The sequence below is a fragment of the Dasypus novemcinctus genome, chromosome 23, assembly GCF_030445035.2.
Source record: "Dasypus novemcinctus isolate mDasNov1 chromosome 23, mDasNov1.1.hap2, whole genome shotgun sequence".
In the NCBI taxonomy this organism is placed as follows: Eukaryota; Metazoa; Chordata; class Mammalia; order Cingulata; family Dasypodidae; genus Dasypus; species Dasypus novemcinctus.
This window is the reverse complement of record NC_080695.1, coordinates 58,648,847-58,668,301: the sequence shown is the minus strand read 5'-3', so window position 1 is coordinate 58,668,301 and position 19,455 is coordinate 58,648,847. Positions and strand designations below refer to the sequence as shown.

Below are 19,455 nucleotides of genomic sequence, written 5' to 3'. Positions count from 1 at the left end.
TGCTTCAGAGGTAATCACCGGACATTGTAAATCCTCACAGGGCCTACATGATGGAATAGAGGAGAGTATGGGTCATGATGTGAACCAATGTATATGAGGTGCAGAGGTGCCCAAAGATGTACTTACCAAATCCAATGGATGTGTCATGATGATGGGAACGAGTGTTGTTGGGGGGGGGGAGAGGGGGGGTGGGGGGGTGGGGTTGAATGGGACCTCACATATATATTTTTAATGTAATATTATTACAAAGTCAATAAAAAATAAAAAAATTAAAAAAAAAAAAATTGTAAATTTCTGTATGGAAAAAGTATCATAATTATAGTAAAACAATAAATGAAGGCTGGAGAAAATATTTATAACATATATAACTGAATGTACAAAGAAGAATTTCTAACACACGAATTTTTAAAAAGACCAAAAAAAATTTTTTTAAGAAAAACTATTAAAGAATGTGAACAAACCACAAAAGAAGGAAATAAAACTGGCCATTAAACATATGAAAAGATATTCAACGTCACTAGTAGCCAGGAAGTATAACAATAGTAAGAAACCAATTTAAGGGTATCAATTTTAATGGTGGAAGATGGGGGGAAGATATACTGTGGTTAACAGTACAAATATGAGAATGTTCTCCCCTAAACTATAACAAATGTTCAATACTTGTATATAGTATTAATAATAGGGGTGTATGGAAAAAATATTACGAAGTGTATGCTATGGACCATAGTTAGAGGAAACAATCCGATCATGTAACAAAATCTCCACAACAATGTAAGGTGTTGGTGGAGGGGTGATACGTATGGGAATTCTGCACATTACCCATGATTGTTTTGTAAGTTCACGACTTCTCTAATAAAAAATTTAAAAATAAAAGAGTATCAATTTTAAAACTAACTGTAGTACTAGCAAGGGTGGTGGGGAAATGGGTACTAGTGGTAGGGCCACACATATAACTTGCTATATCTTTTTGAAAAGTGATTTGGCAGTGAAAAATTGTTTTAAATGCCCATATCCTTAAACCCAGCAATCCAACTTCAAGGAATTTATCCCATAAAAAGTATATCAATTAGAAAATGAGCAAAAGACAGGAACAGATATCTTACCAAAGAACGCACACAGATAACAAACAAGCATGTGAAAAAATGTTCATCATGAGCCATCAGGGAAACACAACTTAAAACTATAATGATATATCCCTACACACCTATCAGATTAGCTAAAATAAAAATTCAGGGAGCAGACATGGCTCAGGCAGTTAATCACACACCTCCCACATGGGAGGTCCTGGGTTTAGATCCTAAAAAAAAAAGAATTTCATGACAGTACCAAGTAATGGCAAGGATGTAAACAAACTAGATCACTCATACATTGCTGGTAGCAATGTTAAATGGTACAGCTACTATGGGAAACAGTTTGGCCAATCCTTATAAGACAATATGCAAATATCATAGAGTCCAGCAATTGTACATCTGAGTACTTATCCCATAAAAATAAACATATATATTCACAGAAAAACCTATACAGGAATGTGCACAACGCTATTTGTAATAGTCATAAACTGGAAACAACTCAGATGTTGTGGGAATGGCTAAAGAAACTACTACATCCATCCCATGAAATATTATTAAACAATAAAAAGGAACACACAATAATTACATGCAACAACCTGGATGAATCTCAAGGGAATTATGCTGAGTGAAAAAAGTCAATCCTCAAAGGTTATATGCTGTATGATTCCATTTATACAATATTCTTGAAATAATAAAATAATAGAAATGGAGAACAGATTTGTTTCCAGGAGTTGGGGATGGAAGTAGGAGAAGCAGGAGGAAGTGGTTGTGGTTTTAAGAGAACAATATGAGGTATGCATGTGGTGATGGAACTGTTCAGTCCCTTGACCGTGGTGCTGGATGTGCAAACTTACATAGCTGACAAAATTACACAGACCCAAACACACACACACATAGGGGCACACACACACACACACACACACAAATGGGTAAAGGCAAAAGTAGAGGAATCCAAGTAAGATAGGTGGACTGTATTAATGTCAAAGTCCTTGTTGTGTTACAGTACTAAACTTTCACAAGTTCTATCATTGGGGAAAACTGGGTAAAGGATACATGGGCTCTCTCTGCAGTATTTCTTAAAATTGCATGTGAATCCACAATTATCTCAAAATTAAAAGCTTAAATAAACAAATAAATATAAAAGCACTGGTAGGTAAAGATACATTTATATGCAAATATGTTTACTGTAGCACTGTTTACTATACCAAAAAAACAAAACTAGAAACCATCTGAACTTCTATTAATAGGAAAATAGTAAATAAAGTATGGTACCTCCATACTACAAAATATTATGCAAGAATTTTTAAAAATGAGATGCCATATTTAATCAATCCTAAGAAGTACTTTCTTCCCCACATTTTAACATTGACAAAAAAATCAGGAAAAAATGCAAGCTTGGCAACAGTGACAACTCATGAGGCAGTAGATTTCAAGATAATGTATGGATAAAAGTTTAAGGATGTTAGGCACTGAGGTATCAAGCTGGGGAGCACGTGTAGCTCAGTGGTTGAATGCCTGCTTTGTATGTACAAGGTCCCAGGTTCAACCCCGGTGCCTCCTTTAAAAAAGGAAAGGAAAAAAAAAAATCAAGCTTATCTATTTCCAGAGGAACTGTAAAATGGGAAAATAACCAATTTTAAATGGGTTAAATCATAATTTCTAACAATTTTCTAAACAGTTACTAAGACAAACAAAGTATCTTCTCTGGGGTAGGGAGACCTTCAATGCTTGGTCTGCATGAGGACACTGCCTAGAATTCTTGTGGCGCAAGGAGCGTCAACACCAGGGACAGGAGCTAGCAGCTGAAGGAAGCGGCCGAAGGAGCTGAGAATGGAGAACTTCAAGGGCCCCTAGATCCACAAGGAACAACTAAATGGGAAATAAGGAAACAGACATGATGTCAAGCCCATGGTCAGTGGGATTCCCAAGTTTGCTCACAGTCCACAGCCCTTAAGAAAGAAAGCTCACATCAAAAGCTCGCTTAACAAAATTTAAATTTAAAAATCAGACATGTTTGTTCTCACATCTAATTTCTTGCCACATTTGGTCCATCTGGTCTGCAGTAGTCTGATATGGTTATGAATTCTAAAAATAGATATTGGATTATGTTTGTAATCTGGTTTATACCTGGGTGTGTTTAAGTTATGATTAGAACTTTGGGTCATGTAATTAGGGAGCTGGGTCCCCACCCCTTGGTAGGTGGGGACTCACAGATAAAAAGCATGACAAAGGACAGAGTTGAGGATTTTTGATATTGGAGTTTTGATGTTGGAGTTTGATTCTGAAGCCTTAAGCTGGAGCCCTGGGAAGTAAGCTCACAGAGGAAAGAGAAGCCAGCTCCAGGAAGAGAGGAACGCTGAGTCCAGGAAGAAACAAGCCCTGGGAAGAAAGGAACCTTGAACCTAGAGAGAAGCAAGACCCTGGAAGGGAGGAACCCAGGAAGCCTGAACCTTCACAGCCATAAGCAGGCCATCTTGCTCCAACACATGAAAATACACTTTGGTGAGGGAAGTAACTTATGCTTTACGACCTCTTAACTATAAGCCCCTACCCCAAATAAATATCCTTTATAAACCAACCAACTTCTGGTATTTTGCATCAGTACCCCTTTGGCTGACTAACATGTCTATCAGCTAATCTTACCAGGGCTCAGTCCTAAGCCTTTCCAATCCTTCCGTGTCTTACCCCACTACAACCCCTTCACTCAGCCCTCCTGCCTACTGCACCTACTGCCCTAAGCTACTTGCTCCCTGCCCACCCAGGCCACCAGCCATCTCACTCCTGCCCATCCACCTCATACCCTGAACAGAAGCTGCCCACTGAAACACAAATCTGACTATGTCATTATCTTACTTACTTAGCCATACCAAAGCCTGGGATGGGGACCACTGGCAGTACACACCATGATTTTACGCAAACAGAGAATAACATTTTCATGTTATTCGTTTTAATGTGTTAAATATATATATAGCCAGTACATCAATCTTTGATTTCACTGATGGCATTACAAGATCAGAGTAAGGAATGCCTGGGAATTCCACTACAAGCCAACCTTTGGCTCAGATGATACACAGGTATGGCAAAAATTGTGAAAATGGTCAGAGTTAAAGAAATAATACAACAACTTTTTAACAGACAAAGTTCCCCCGTGACAGCAGAAAAGAATCAACTGACTTTCCAGCCTCACCTCCTAAAATATACAATGCACTCATCTGCTATATCCATTTTCTCCCATATCTTTATGTCTTTGCATTTGCCTCTGCCTGGAATTCCCATCCCACCCATTTGACCACTAAATACCCTCTACTCACCCACCACCCATGACCTGTAATATAATTATTACAGGTCATCATGATTGTCCATCTCTCAGACTCAATTGTGAGTTCCTTGAGAACAGCAACTATCTCATCCAGTTTACAACCCTAGTGCTCATATAGTGCTCTATAAATAATTGTTGAATGGAGGAATAAATAAGCAATAATTCCAGCCTTTAATTTCCAGTAATTCAAAGTAGATACAACCCCAGGTATTGGTTGTCCTGAGGGCTATGCAGACCCACAGGTTCTATGGTCATGGCAAATGGCTCTGGAGAGTTTAGTGCCATGTCAGTTGGCCCTACTTTGGAATTTGTATTTCTGCATATGATGGAGTTGGATTCAGAAGTGACCTTTCTACACATGCCACTTCTGTCACTTTTACTGAACCTGTGGTTGGTGCTAGGGTTGGTGTATACTCAGGAGACTTGAATCTCTGGACTGTCCATGTGCCAGCTGGGCCCTGAGCCTCAGCAGTCTTGCAATTCCTACCCTCTGGTTCATTGGACTTACCCAGGTCAGCTAAGAGGAAGGTGAAGATGGCCAACCACCACACCAGGGAACTGAGAGTGCCTACAACTACAAGCAGGAGAACTGCATCCATCATCCATCCATGTGGAATCTAAGGCCCCTCTTGATATAGAGGTGAAGTGGACATCACCATCCTAGGGTCCACAGGATGGAGGAATAAAATATGGATTAGAGTGGACTTACCCATATTCTACTATGGAACTATTGTGACTAGTAATGGAAGAAATTTTAGCATTGATGTGGAGAAAGTGGCCATGGTAGTTGCTGGGGGCAGGGAGAGGGAAGAAGAGATGTGATGTGGGGGTGTTTTTGGGACTTGGAGTTGTCCTGAATGGTGTTTCAGGGACAGATGCTGAACATATATATCCTGCCATAACCCACTGGGTAGACTGGGGGAGAGTATAAACTACAATGTGGACTGTTATCCATGTGGTACAGCGGTGCTCCAGGGTGTGTTCACCAAGTGCAATGAGTGAGCCGTGGTGATGGTGGGGGGTGTTACTGTGGGAGGAGTGGGGTGGGGGGGGGTATATGGGAACCTCTTATATGTTTTGAATGTAACATTAAAAAAAAAAAAATTTCCAGTAATTATCAAAAACTGCAGGCATATTTAGTCACAGAAAGAAAATGCATTGCATTTATTAAGTTCTAATGTGGTATGCCAAGCAAGTTTCATCGCACCTAAATCCTCACTACAGCCCTAGGAAGTGGGTCCTATTATCATCATCGATTCTCCAGATGGTGCCACAGAGGCCTCGAGAAGCAAAGTTGGGCTAAAATTACACAGCTGGTAAGTGGAAAGTGGGGGAGGGCATGAGGATAATAAGTATGTCTGACACCAAAGCCCACACTTTATGCTCACTGCCTCTCTCCCACCCCCAGAAGGAAGAGGACAGTGATTATAATGATGATGATGATGATGATGACCACAGCAGCTAGTACATATCGTTTACTAGGGGCCAGACAGTACTCAATAATCAATATAAGTAACATGAATATATATTAAAATTCAGACATGGCAACATGCACGGATTTGTTCAACACTATTGAGCTCCCAGACTACTGATAATCTTTTTCCAAAAAGAAAGCTATTCATTTGACCAAGACAGTCAAATAAAAGAATATGCACTGTAGAATCATCTATCTACTATGGAGTCTTCAAGTGGAAGTAAAGTGCTCAGGGCAAGGGGGCAGGGAATTCAATTAACCAACCACAGAGTTTTTTGCCAGGATGACAAGAATAACAACACCCAGTCAACACCCCAAATATATAAGAGGCTGGTAGGAAACTTGTGATGAACTGAAGATAAAAATCACATGATGAACCTTCAGACACATTTAGAAAGAGGAAAAGGAATGCCTGGAAAAGCCACTAAATTTCATAAGAGTCAGAAGGAACACATGACAGTTTTCAACTGCACCAAACATAACATTAGGAAACAGCAAAGGGCAGCTGTTTTCATTTCTTAAGCATCCTTTAAGTTCAAAAATGTTTTTAATTCCTTAACACACAGAAAAAACACCAAAACAAATCGCTGTCTTCCAGCAAGCTCTTGAAAGGAGAAGGAACAGTCGCTATGATTTCTTCTGGCACATTCACCCAAAAAGTTCAAAGAAATTTATAATTTCTAAAGGTCCTGAGAAGAATCCCAGAAACCAACTCAATCCCACGCATACTGGACAAGAGATTCAGGGTGCAAGTGTCAAGATACTTTACAGAGAATTATAATTACAATAACAATGGGCAACAATTACTGGAAACTTACTCTCTGCTAGGAACTGTTCTAAGGACTGCCCATGAACTCATTCATAACAACCCCTGAAACAGATGTTATTATTGCTAGCCTCATTTTACAGATAAGGAAATCAAGGCACAAGAAAGGCAGAAACTTGACCAAAGTCACAACACAACTAGAACGGGTGAAAACAAATTCAGACTCCAAGCTCTAAATCCCGTGCTCATCCCCAGTACCCTGCAGTTTCCATCTATTAATTTATAATTCCAAGAGGAAACATCCAGATTATGTTCTATAAGTACACATGGGAAGGAGATGCTTCTGTGAAACAATAATTAATCTAGCCTTTGGGGGAAATTCCACTGACCTCTGAGTTCTTGGGTTATTATTTACAGAAGGCAAAATATTCAAAAGGTATCTTAAAACCTCTCCACAGAGGAAGTTTGAATGACAGAACACAAAATAATTTTACCAAACGACAAGAATGAGTCTTTATTCTTGGAGGGAAACAGCTAGAAAACACCACCAATAGAAAGTGATGGGGAGAAGCACATGCACTTCGGAGCCCAGGGATGCCACCACTTCCTCCTGGGGAGTTTCTAAGGACACAATCTGAAGGGCTGCAATTTCCCCTAACATAAATACCGTTCATGGGAAGGCTGTGGCATCCAGCCATGTCAATCTCACAGGACAAGGCGAATCTCTTTCACTCCCTTTTCCTCATACCATACACATACATTCTCTCTCAATCTCTCTCTCTCTTTAGATTTTTGGCTTTAGCAGAATAATAATGTACATCATGTAGGTCCAAAAACCCAACAATAGCTTCAGTCCTACTAAGTCCTTCCCAACTTAATTTGTTTACAAACCCCTTTAGCAACTTTTGCCACATAAAGGATGATGTGTACTATCATTTTCTTATGTGTCTTCAATTTGCCTCACTTTTTTCCACTCAAATAAGGCTGTTTTAAAAGAAAAAACTATCACTACTGAAGTGGAAAACCAGAATCAAAGTGCAATAAACAGAGTAGTCCTAAAAGCAAATGCATTTAAAATAAAATATTAAAACTCTGACTCTCAGGGGAGCAGATGTAGCTCAGTGGTTGAGTGTCTGCTTCCCATATACAAGGTCCTGGGTTCAATCCCTGGTACCTCCTGAAAAAAAAAAAATTCTGATTCTCACCACTGCCAGAGGAAGACTGAACCTGAAACCTGCTCCTTCTCTGTTGAAAAAGAGCAGGCATTGGGGACATATGATTTTGAACTATATGAGTACTATCATTTTTGTAGGCCAAAATGATCAAATATCGGCAATTTCAGTTAATTTAACTTCATATTAAGACCCGACTGAATATCTCTTCGTGATGTCTTTGGGAATGAAAAAGAATTGAAAGGGGGCTAATTTACCTAGCAGGCAGTTCAAAGGAATTTAATACCATGAGGTTTAACACTGAAAATCATTTAAGTACTTCCAGTGACACAAAGCTCTCACTTGGGGAAACTCAGTGCTAGAAAAACAAGAAAGAACATAGTGTTAGAGAATGAGAACCTTGCTGGGAATGAGAAGTCTGTGCTCTAAGACCTGTTCTATTCCCCACTTCACCTAAAGGTCTATTTCTCCAGCACCTAAAGGTCTATTTCCCCAGGACCAACTTTTAGGAGACAACAATAAATAAATGCTGAATTGGTGACCAGCCCCCAAGCTTTTATACCTGTGAAAGTAGAGAAATTCATCCCTATTGCTTGCATACAATCTGGGGAGGTTGCAAGGATCAAGTAAGACTGATGAACCGCATGCAAACCCTTTGAAGCTGTACAGTGCTGTCACAAGAAAGAGATTATCATTACAATGTAGCAACCACAGGGGATGGTTTTTGGGCATTATGATCACCTGTATTCATTTTGCCTTTATAACAGCACCTGGGCTTCTTTCTGAAGGTTAATTTCTTTCTCACTGGATACTGTCTTAGGATGATTAACTCAAGTAGCCATCATTTCACTATAGAAGCCAATGCGGTCCCTGAAAACTCCTGCCAAATCCTTCTGCTGGCAGCCAGGGAGGACCAAGTGACCTGAGCTTAGCCAATCAGGTATTTCCTCTCGGGAATGTCAATCTTTAGCAGAACCAGAGAGTCGGAAAACAGTTGGTGTTCACTCCAGCAGTGGTGCCCTAACTGGATCACCATTCCCACTAAGAAATCGTATCTGCACCTTCTGCTTCTTGCTTGGGGTCCTTCTAAAGTTGCCTTTACTCCTTCTTGTTTCCAAACCTGGCCTGCCATTGATTCTCTGAGCACATAATATCCTGAGATGGAACTGATTTCTGTTGCTTGTTACCAAAGAGCCCTTGCAGATACACCTGTATATCAAACTTTCCTTCCGAAGTTCACCTCTACCTTCACTCAAAAGCCAACACCTCACAGGCCTGCCTGGCACCTTTCTTAAGACAGTATATTTAAAATGGCGTTCAAAGATAACACTTGGCCTTTTAAGACAAATTCCTTCCAAAGATCTATTATTTTTTAGTAGACACTGGTTCTTAGGTTCCTGGGGAAGACAAAGGCAGAAGAGACAAACACAAAAAGCCCTGTTTCCCAAATGGGGATTGTTTCCCAACTGTCCTCTGAGAGCAAAAGTGAATATCTGCAAGGCTCACAAATTCACGGGCCTCTCCTTTCTATTTGTATTCTACTACCTATATCAGTATGCAGTGCTTGGGAAGAGGATTTGGCTCAATGGACAGAGCATCTGCCTACCACATGGAAGGTCCAGGGTCCAAATCCCAGAACTACTGACCCATGTGATGAGCTGGCCCATGTGCAGTGCTAATGCATGCAAGGAGTGCCATGCCACATTGGGGTGTCCCCCACATAGGGGAGCCCCACATGCAAGGAGTGCGCCCAGTAGGGAGAGCCAACCAGTGCAAAAAAAGTGCAGCCTGCCCAGGAGTGGCGCCACACACACGGAGAGCTGACGCAGCAAGATGACACAACAAAAAAAGAGACACAGATTCCTGGTGCCGCTGACAAGATTATAAGCGAACACAGAAGAACACACAACAAATAAGACAACTGGCGGGGGGGAGGGTGGGGAAGGGGAGAGAAATAAATTTAAATAAATAAATAAATAAATAAATAAGCAGCGCTGGATGAGTGTCAAGCTGCATAACAAGCCAGAGTGCACCCTGAGGGACAGGGACCACCTAACATCCCTATATGTCTGCCTAACATCCCTATATGTCTGACGCTTCGACACAGTGTATCTCCCTTAATCCTCACAACCAGTAAGGGAGATCTTTTCCTTGGCCTCAGAGAGGTTAGACAGGTCGCACAGCTGCGGAGGGGGAGAAACAGGATTCAGAGACAGGCCTTGAGAGCCCATGCCCCTCATGCCAGCCCGTCGGGGGCACATCAACAGTCCCCTACACGTGGCCCTCAGCATCCTATTCTGTAATCTCTGCCTTCATGGACTATCTCCCCCAGTGGATGGAAAGCCCCATGGAGGAAGAAAGGTGCCCGAAATGTTTGGGAAACATTTCCCAAACAGAGCATGACCCCAAGTAGGCATTCAGTAACAGGAGAAAAATGAGTGATCCAACAAGTATTTATTGAGCACTCACTGTATGCCACTGTGGAGCAAAATGAGCATAATTCTAGCTTGCCATCTAGTTGAGAAGGCAGGTTTAATCAAATCAGCATACAAATGGGTCGTTTTAAACAGAGAGTTATAGATTATGACAGTAAAGAGCAGGGGTCAGCAAACGAAGGCCAAACTGGGTCCACTGCCTGTTTGGGCAAATACAATTCTATTGAAACACAGCCATGCCCATTTGTTTGCCTATTGTCTATGGCTGCTTTCACACTCCAAAGGTAGAACTGAGTAGGCCCACGGAGCCTAAAATATTTACTATCTGGCCCACTACAGGAAAGGTTTCCCAAGCCATGGTAAAGAGCAAGGAAAACTGACCCCAATGGCAAGGGAGGGTTGGGGGGCAGATCAGGTGTCTGAGAAATACTGAAAAGTTTAAAACAAAAAAGACAAAGGGGCTAAACCTGAGAGCGAGGGGAATAGAACAGGATGAGGCCAGAGAGGAGGGATGGAGCCAGAGGGGGTGAGGCCTTCAGGCTGGGCTAAGGATGTAGCTCTTCATTCCAACCAAAAAAATCCCAGTGGGGGTTTCCAAGCAGGGAGTGGTCAGGGAATCTGCCTTCTGCAGAATTCTCTTGGAGCAGGAGAAGCAGAGAGAGGACGTAGGGAACCACTTGGGAAGCTGCAGCAGTTGTGGTGGGAGACTAGGGCAGGGTGATGGCATAGGAGCAGAGGGACGCGGACAGATACCAATGTTGGACGAGGAAGGGAGGTAGCTTCTCTAGCTCTTTAGGCTCCCAGTGCCTCCTAAGAACAAAAAAACAAACAACAAACAAACAAATGAAAAAACCAACTCAGGGGAGCTGATGTGGTTCAGTGGTTGAGCGCCAGACTCCCACATATGAGGTCCAGGTTCAATCCCCAGCCCCAGTACTACCAAAAAAAAAAAGTTCACTGGCTTTCCCTCTCGAGGTCAAACTTTCTCACAGAGTCAAATCAATGAGCTGATCTTTCCTGCAAGAAGGTTGTGCCACCCTTAAACAAAGGCATTTCTAAGATAAGGTCAAACTCCAGTAAGGAAAGAAAACAAACACACACACACAAAAACACTTTTTTTAAGCCCAGCCTCAAAACCAATTTAGTGAATCATTAAATGTGATATCATAGGAACACCCTGAGCCCAAAAACTAGGGTTTACTTTCCAACTCTGAACACTTCTGAGGTGCCAGTCTCGATTGCACTGTTTAATCTCTTTAAGTCTCTGTTTTCTCATCTGTAAAGAAAGGAAAACACTACTGCTCCTCCCCTAGTTGTCATGAAGATTGAGAGTCAGTGTAAACGATGAGCTAGCAGTACCAGGCAAACAGTAACTCTTACTGTTACTATTAAGCAGCATACTCCTCATGCCATAAACAAATTATTCACTTTTTAAATTCTACTGTAAAACTTAACACTCTACATAATGAAAGTAAATAACAGTAAATTCTATTACATAATAATCTACTCTTTAGAGTAGGATAGTCTCCCCCAGGAAAGGGAAAGCACAAGTGTATATGTACACACACACACACACACACAAACACACAGGCAGGGGAAGGGCAAGCCCATCCGTACTATCCCAGTACCTGGCACAATGATTGGCTGGGAGCACTGCTGTCGCCCAGAATCACCCCAGGACCTTGCTGGATATGAGGATTCCTGAGCTCCCCAACCTGCATGCACAAACACCTTGATTCAGATCTAGGATGGGATGTGAGTGTGCATTACTATTCAGGATCCCAGGGGATTCTGATGCAAGTAGACTGTGGATCAGAAAAGGAGAAACCCTGTGTTGGCTGATGCTGGGCCCCAAAGCAGGCCTCAGGAAGAGCCGACTCAATAGGTGATAAAATCTACCGCACCACAGCATAGACTAAGGGCCTAAAGAGTGACAGGCACAGAATGTCTGTGCAAAACATAGAGAAGTACAAAACGGAGAAGCAGCCCTTCTGCCCTCAAAGTCCAAAAGACTCGGGGTGGGGCAGACATCTAAAGCCTTGACTACCGTTCATGCAATGCAGCACATGTGCTCATCCAAACAACAAATCTTTACAGAGCACCATCTAGGTGCCATTCTAAGCACTGGGGATATATCAGGTATATCAGTGAACAAGACAGCAAAACATTCCTACCATCACTGAGCAGACATGCTCATGACAGAAGATATAACAAACAAAACAAATAAGCATAAGGGACAATCCGTTAGGTGGTGATAAGTGTTACAGAGAAAACTGAAGCAAAGAAGGGACAGGGAGCGCCAGGGAAGGGACTACAACTTTAAATTTGTACCAGTTTCAAATAATCCCCATAGCTGTGTTAAAATTTAGTTCTGCATGCTTGGCTAATGGCTGTCAAAGTCTCACACCACAGATAAACAAGAGTACAAAAGGACAGAGAAGGGAATGATTCACTCTCCTGGGCAGGCTGGGCTGGGAGCGTGGGGGACATGGAAATTTTCCAGGATGAGATGAACACTGAGCAAAGAAGATTCCTTCCTGTCCCTTGCAAGAGCGTTCCTTGTGCCACCCCTCAGCTGCAGAGCATGGATTGGACTTGACGTGACAAAGCCTTTCCAGCAAGGACCTGGATGCCTTTATGTATCTTACCTTTGCCAAAACATTTGCTTCTCCTTCCGGTCAATGATGTCACCTAATTCGGTGACATCAGCCTTCCCTGAGTCATGAATATCAATGGCGATTTTTAGGGCTCTTTTTTTTTTTAATTATAAAAGGGAAACATGTTCACAATAGAAAACATAGAAAAGTCCAGAAAATATAGTCTCAATAGTCTTAACCCCCAGCATTACCTATGTTCTCACCAGTTTTATTTTTTAGCCTACCTTGCTGTTGTTTTTAACATAGCTAAGATAACTCTGCGTAATTTAATTTTGTTTCCTGCCCTTTTTATTTGTCAGTACAACATATGCATCTTTCTGCTTTAAAAAAATTCTACATGAACACCATTTTTATTGGCTATGTAATAGTCCATCCTGTTGATATACCATACTTTATGAATCATTCCCTTTCGGGCACTTAAAGTTTCCAAGTTTTCATTACAAATAGCCCTAAAAATAACTGTTTGCAGAAAGGTATTCCAGGTAATACTCTCAAAATAGATTCCTAGAAGTAGAATGATGAGAAACTAGAATTATTTTAGACAAACAGTTACTGTACAGATGGTCTACAGATCTCCCAAATTTTATCTCAACACCTCCTGGTTGCAGAGGTAGAATACCAAAGCCAGTCCATCACCCTGCCCCTTTTCATTTCTGGTGGTAAATGGTTTTAGAAACAGCATATTTACCTGCTATCAGAATCTGAAGCAATCTCCTTTCTCCCTCCAAAGCGGATCTGGCACTGTACAGAAAAAGAAGTTACTGAGATCAGCTGTCTGGATGGGACGTTCAAAACATCACGAAACAGCCCTCGCCAGCCTTCCGGGTCAGGAGGACTCAGAACCCAGAAACTCCGGGTGCCAAGTCCTTGCATCCCCGGGCCCCAGGAGGCCAGCACAGGACTTAAAGACAGGGGACACCACAGCCCTCAAGTTGCTACTGAGAGGAACCCCTTTTCTCCCACTTGGTACCAACCCTTGTGAGAAAACAATGCTAAGAGGAAAACAAAACCACACTGCCTTCAGCAAATTATCTTGGAAACTTCTTAAATCTGCAGCAGCTGACTGTCTGTAACAGATCTTGTAGCAGGCGATAATTAAAACATCCACATGTCTGTGATAATGGTTCCCTTTTGACAGAGCCCAAAACTTGTTATGTCTGACTATAAAACTACCACAGCATAAACCAAGCTTCAAACAAGGCACTCGGTTGTTCTGAACGACAATTTATTCAAGACCGGTAAAAAGAAAGCAAACTACTATCTTTTAAGGTGTAAAATCTCCACTGTGGGTAACAGTGGGTATTTGAACATACTGTCAAATACCCAGTATTTGAACATACTGTCAAATATATATACAAAGATACAATTTAAATAATACTTCTGTCAAAATTCATGGTGCATTTTGTTGTTTGTAAAAAACAAATGAAAGTGTTGTCAATAAAAAGGCATATACAATACTTGCATCCTCCAAAATAATAACAGTAATTAGGAGGAAGAGGAAGGATATGTGCTCTGGGCCTAAGTTCCAATTTATTCCTATTTAACTGCTACTTTTAAAGTGACTCAACTGGCCTCTTTCTCATCTTCTCGTCATATTTCCTTTTTCTGGAGCAAAGAAAAAAGAAACTAAGATCTTATATAGGTTCTGCAATTACATCGGCTGGGCCCTTTCCTACTCTAACAAGTGCAAGTTCCTCAGTAACCCTAGTTAGAGATAAGTGACCTGAATACAAAGAATGCCCAGAGAGGTTAGATGAGGTGCACAGCATATGCAGCTGTGAGATGATGCTGGCATTCGAGCCCAGCTATGTCGGAGCCACTTTCCAGTGCAACTCACACCTCAAAGCCTATGCAGATGCTAAATTCTCTGGGCTCACTTTAACACTTAATACACACCCCTATTAAAGTTGTCATCTCCCTAATACTGTAACTACATGCATGTAATTGTCAGTCACCCCTCCTAAAATGCGATCTCCTGGAATTCCAGGTTTGGGTCCCAGCTCTACCATTTATGATGAAGCCTTTAGCAAGTTACTGACCTCTCCGAGCTTCAGTTTCTTCATCTGTCAAATGGAAATAATCACAATAACTATCTCAGAGGGTAGTTGGAAGCTTTCAGTGTACTGCACTTACCAGAGAGCCTGGCACACAGTGTACATGCAATAAATGTCCACTAACAGGAGCATATGTCTCTGTGTGCCAGGTACCTGGTACATGCAGACAAGGAAACTGATTAAAGCCCCAAGCAAAGCTCACCACCCGGCCCAGCCAGAACCAGGCCTCAGCAATAGCATCAACCGGCCATAGCAGAGCCCACCTGGAGGGTCCACCCAGCTGCTGCCAGCAGCAGACTGTCCCGGGCATGGCCTGTTCTTGGAAGCATGAGGTGCTACCTCCAAACCACCACCACAGTGCCCTGAAAAAAGCAACTGGAGTTGGCCTAAAACATGACTGCTTGAAAATCGGACTTTGAAACCCACATCAATGTTCTTCTCAAATGGACTTCACTGAAGGGCATGCCAGTCCAGAGAGCTTTGGAAACTCATGATATAGGAATTCCTCTGCCCCTACCTCTGATAGTCTTCCCTGCTCCATCATTTCTGGGGAAAACTATTAGCCTTGCTATTCCAAGACACAAAGTGGAATTAAGGCAGAGGTGGGGGACAGGTGTAAGAGGGGGAATAGTGACCAGTGGCCACCCTCTTGCCACACAACAATCACTTTTATATTATTTGACCTCTATTATTACTCGACCCAAAAGTCTAACGTATGTTTTGCTCTTACCTGTTTGACTGCATCCAACAGTCGCTCCAGCAGAAATTGTCTTTTCATGTCATTGTTCTGCGATCCTAAAACGCAACAAGGCTTTATTAGTTCTGTTTGACATTAGCCTTTCTATTAAGACTTTCTGATTCTAGGGCACATAGCCAGCCCCAAATAGGATTGGCCTCTCATTAACAAAACCAACAACAAAACTAGGTGCCGATAATCTACATCATTATGATGAAATTTGCCCAATACGCTTGTCACTGCATCCAAGGAAAAGAGCTCAACTAATTTTCCTGATGTGTCCGCAATAGTATAATTCAGGGTTTCTCAACTTGGCACTACTACTATTGTAGGATGGTTAGTGGCATCCCGCTTCTACCCACTGAGATGTCAATGTACGTGTGTATGCATGCATGTGTACACACACACACATACACGCCCTGAATTGTGACAACAAAATGTTTCCAGATATTGCCAAATGTCCTCTGAGGGGCAAAACTATGCCTTCAGAGAACTGGCAGCCTAACTTGAAATACAGGTTTCCTAGCAAAGCAGGCACTATTTATCAGATGACCTGGCCATCATCTCCAACACCTGTGTCTCACACCTCTTTCCACCATGCAAGCTGTAAAACCTAACTGGGCCTTTTCTCAGGTTGACCTTGAGAAGTTCCTGCCAATGAGAAGTAAGCAGAAGTCCACTTCTGCTTACTGGGAGGTTACTGGGAAGTTGTGACTTCCTAATAAAAAGAGCAGATGTGTTGGCGAGCAGATTTAGCTCAGTGGTTGAGCACCTGCTTCTCAAGTACAAATGAAAAAACCAGCTCTCATTAGCTCTCATTAGGGAACAGATGTAGCTCAATGGCTGAGCCCCTGCTTCTCATGTACAAGGTCCTGGGTTCAATGCCTGGTACCTCCTGAAAAAATAAAAATCAAAAAGAGCAGATATGAAAGGCATCATTCCTTTCTCCATCCTTCATGCCTTAATCATAAACATGGTAGGTGCAGCCAGACCAGCATCTTGCTACCATGAAGCAACAAGCCTAAAGGAAACTAAGACTCCATCCTGGAAAGCACCAAGCTGCTGAAGCAATACCAGAAACTTGCTTCCTCTCACAAAACCAATGTGTTTGAATTACCATACACGGGCTGTTACTTGAAGCTAAAAGCATTCCCAACTGAAACGCACGGCAAACACCAAACTTCCATTCAGGAGGGCCTGGGGCAAGGACACTTTGAAGCACCAGGTCAGCTAGATACCCTGAAGACAAACAGTGATACAGTTGAACTCCTCAAATGCTGCCACTATAATTATTTCTGGAAGAGTTTAGTGTTGTTGCTATTGTGGGGTTTTTTTGTTTGGGGATTTTTTTTATTTCCTACCTCAACAACAACAAAATCCATTACCATTCCAAATAGAGTAGTAGAAAGAAAGCAGGGAGACGGACTTTGGCCCAGTGGTTGGGGCGTCCGTCTACCACATGGGAGGTCCCCGGTTCAAGCCCCGGGCCTCCTTGACCCGTGTGGAGCTGGCCCATGCGCAGTGCTGATGCGCGCAAGGAGTGCCCTGCCACACAGGGGTGTCCCCCGCGTAGGGGAGCCCCACACGCAAGGAGTGCACCCGTAAGGAGAGCCGCCCAGCGCGAAGGAGGGAGCAGCCTGCCGAGGAATGGCGCCGCCCACACTTCCCGTGCCGCTGACGACAACAGAAGCAGACAAAGAAAATAGACGCAGCAAAAAGACACAGAAAACAGACAACCGAGGGAGGGGAGGGGAATTAAATAAATAAAAATAAATCTTTAAAAAAAAAAAAAAAGAAAGCAGAAGTGAAGGAAGTTGTGGGGGAGGGAGCAGAAAGCATTGTCCTATATATATACCAGGGATGGATCCCTTCAACACCTAAAGGGTCAGGCAGAGAATGGAAATGAGCAAGGTGGGCTGAAGGTAGAAAAAGGGGTACTGGGAGACTGTGAACTAAGGCAGATGCCCCTCTGGAGACAGCAGCTGCTACTCAGCTCCAGCTGATGATTACCCACAGCAGTGCCAGGCCAGTGTTGCCCCATCTCCTAGTTTTTCAAGAGAGGCTAGAAATCCAGATTATCATGTCAATTAGTTGTCAACTAATTATACTATTTATAGCATACTCTTTTTTCCAGGCAAGTCTACATGAGACAAACATAACACACCTGGGGGCCAGATCTGCCACTAACATGCCGTTCTTACACATTTTTAACCTTCACACCTACCCCGAGGTGGATGCTGGCGGCCTGACTGTAACAGGTAGAAGGACTGAGACTTAGAGACATTGAGCCCCTGGCCCACAGAACAGCTCAGAGGTGACAGACCCAACATTTTACCCCAAAGCTCATGGCTTACAACCTCCACAAGACCAGGCTACCTCTCTGGGTGGCAACAATTTCAGCAGAGAAAAGGGGCTCCCTCTTCAAAGTGCCACCAAGAAAACCTAACTGCCCTGTGGCTGGCTCAAAGGTTACCTTCTCTGAGAAACCTTCCTGCCAAAGGTCCTCTATGGGCACAACAAACTGCTCTCCAAACATGCTCCCTCCAGCCACATCACATCCCTGGTATAATCCCTACCAAAGAAAGGAGTCTGGGAAATCGTAACCCACTCCAAGCCCCTACCTTCTTGAACCCCAGGTACAAAAGGAAGTCAATTGTGGAATTAAGACTCCAGTGGAATTCAATTCCATGATTCCCCAAGTGGCTGCTTTAAATGGAGAGGTCCTCAAAATATTAAACATAGAATTACCACATGACTCAGCAATCCACTATGAGGTATTCACCCAGAAGAATTGAAAGCAGGGACCTAAACAGACACTTGGATGTCAATGTTCACAGCAGCATTATTCACAATGGCTAAAAGCAGCAACAATCCAGTGTCCATGCAATGAAATATTATTTGGCCATAAAAAGAAATAAAATTCTGATACATACTACTACATGGATGAACCTTGACAACATTATACTAAGCCAGGGGTTCTTAACAAGAGGTGTGTGAGCTTGAATTGAAATTTTAAAAAACATTATTCTTATGGGACGTGTTGGTATGATTGTGAAATATTCATTAAATAATACTCAGTATAGTGTGGGCTTAGTAAAGGGTCTGTGGTTTTCATCTCACTGGCAAAGGGGTCCATGGAACAAAAAAGGCTAAGAACCCCCATACTAAGTGAAATTAGCCAGACACAAAAGGACAAATGTTGTATGATTCCATATATATGAAATATTTAGAATAGATCAATTCATAGAGACAGAAAGAAGATTACAGGGTACCAGGCACAAGGGTAGGGGTGGGGAATGAGGAGTTATTGCTTAACTGGTTCCAAGTTTCTGTTCAGGTTGATGAACAAGTTTTGGAAATGGATGGTGGTGATACTAACACAATATTGTGAATGTAATTAATGTCACTGAATTACATACTTAAAAACAGTTAAAATGGAAATTTTTGTTATATTTATATTACTAGAATAAGAACAAATACATGTGTTTATTTTTTAATGAAAAGGACCAGAACAGGCGAGGGCCCAGCAGCAGCTGCATGCCAGTAATGAACAGTGTGATACAGTCGTTTTGTCTGCTTGTGCAGTAGCACACAGGGAGATAAAATAGACAGTGATTCTTCCCGAAAGTCAGGGCACTAGTTCCTAGTGTCATGGAGTAAAGCAGCACAGCTGAGCCAGGACAAAAGGACAGACTACCAGCCACCACACAATGGGAAGAGGTCAGCTCTGCTTTGAGACAGATGGGCTCAGGCCATCCAAGTGGGCTTGTGC

The 19,455-nt window shown here is 42.4% G+C and overlaps 1 protein-coding gene across 2 annotated transcripts in view; it reads right to left on the bottom strand.

Annotated features, from left to right (window-relative positions):
• Window positions 1–19,455, bottom strand: part of SNX29 (sorting nexin 29) — a 627,210-nt gene that overhangs the window by 597,789 nt on the left and 9,966 nt on the right. For both annotated transcript variants that reach the window (XM_058286440.2, XM_058286438.2), the window contains exons 2-3: window positions 15,678–15,742; window positions 13,582–13,634 (exon numbers count right to left, since the gene is read on the bottom strand). In XM_058286440.2, the coding sequence (XP_058142423.1) occupies window positions 13,582–13,634; window positions 15,678–15,691 (67 nt within the window). In that variant the 5' untranslated portion in view covers window positions 15,692–15,742. The remainder of the gene's footprint in view (window positions 1–13,581; window positions 13,635–15,677; window positions 15,743–19,455) is intronic.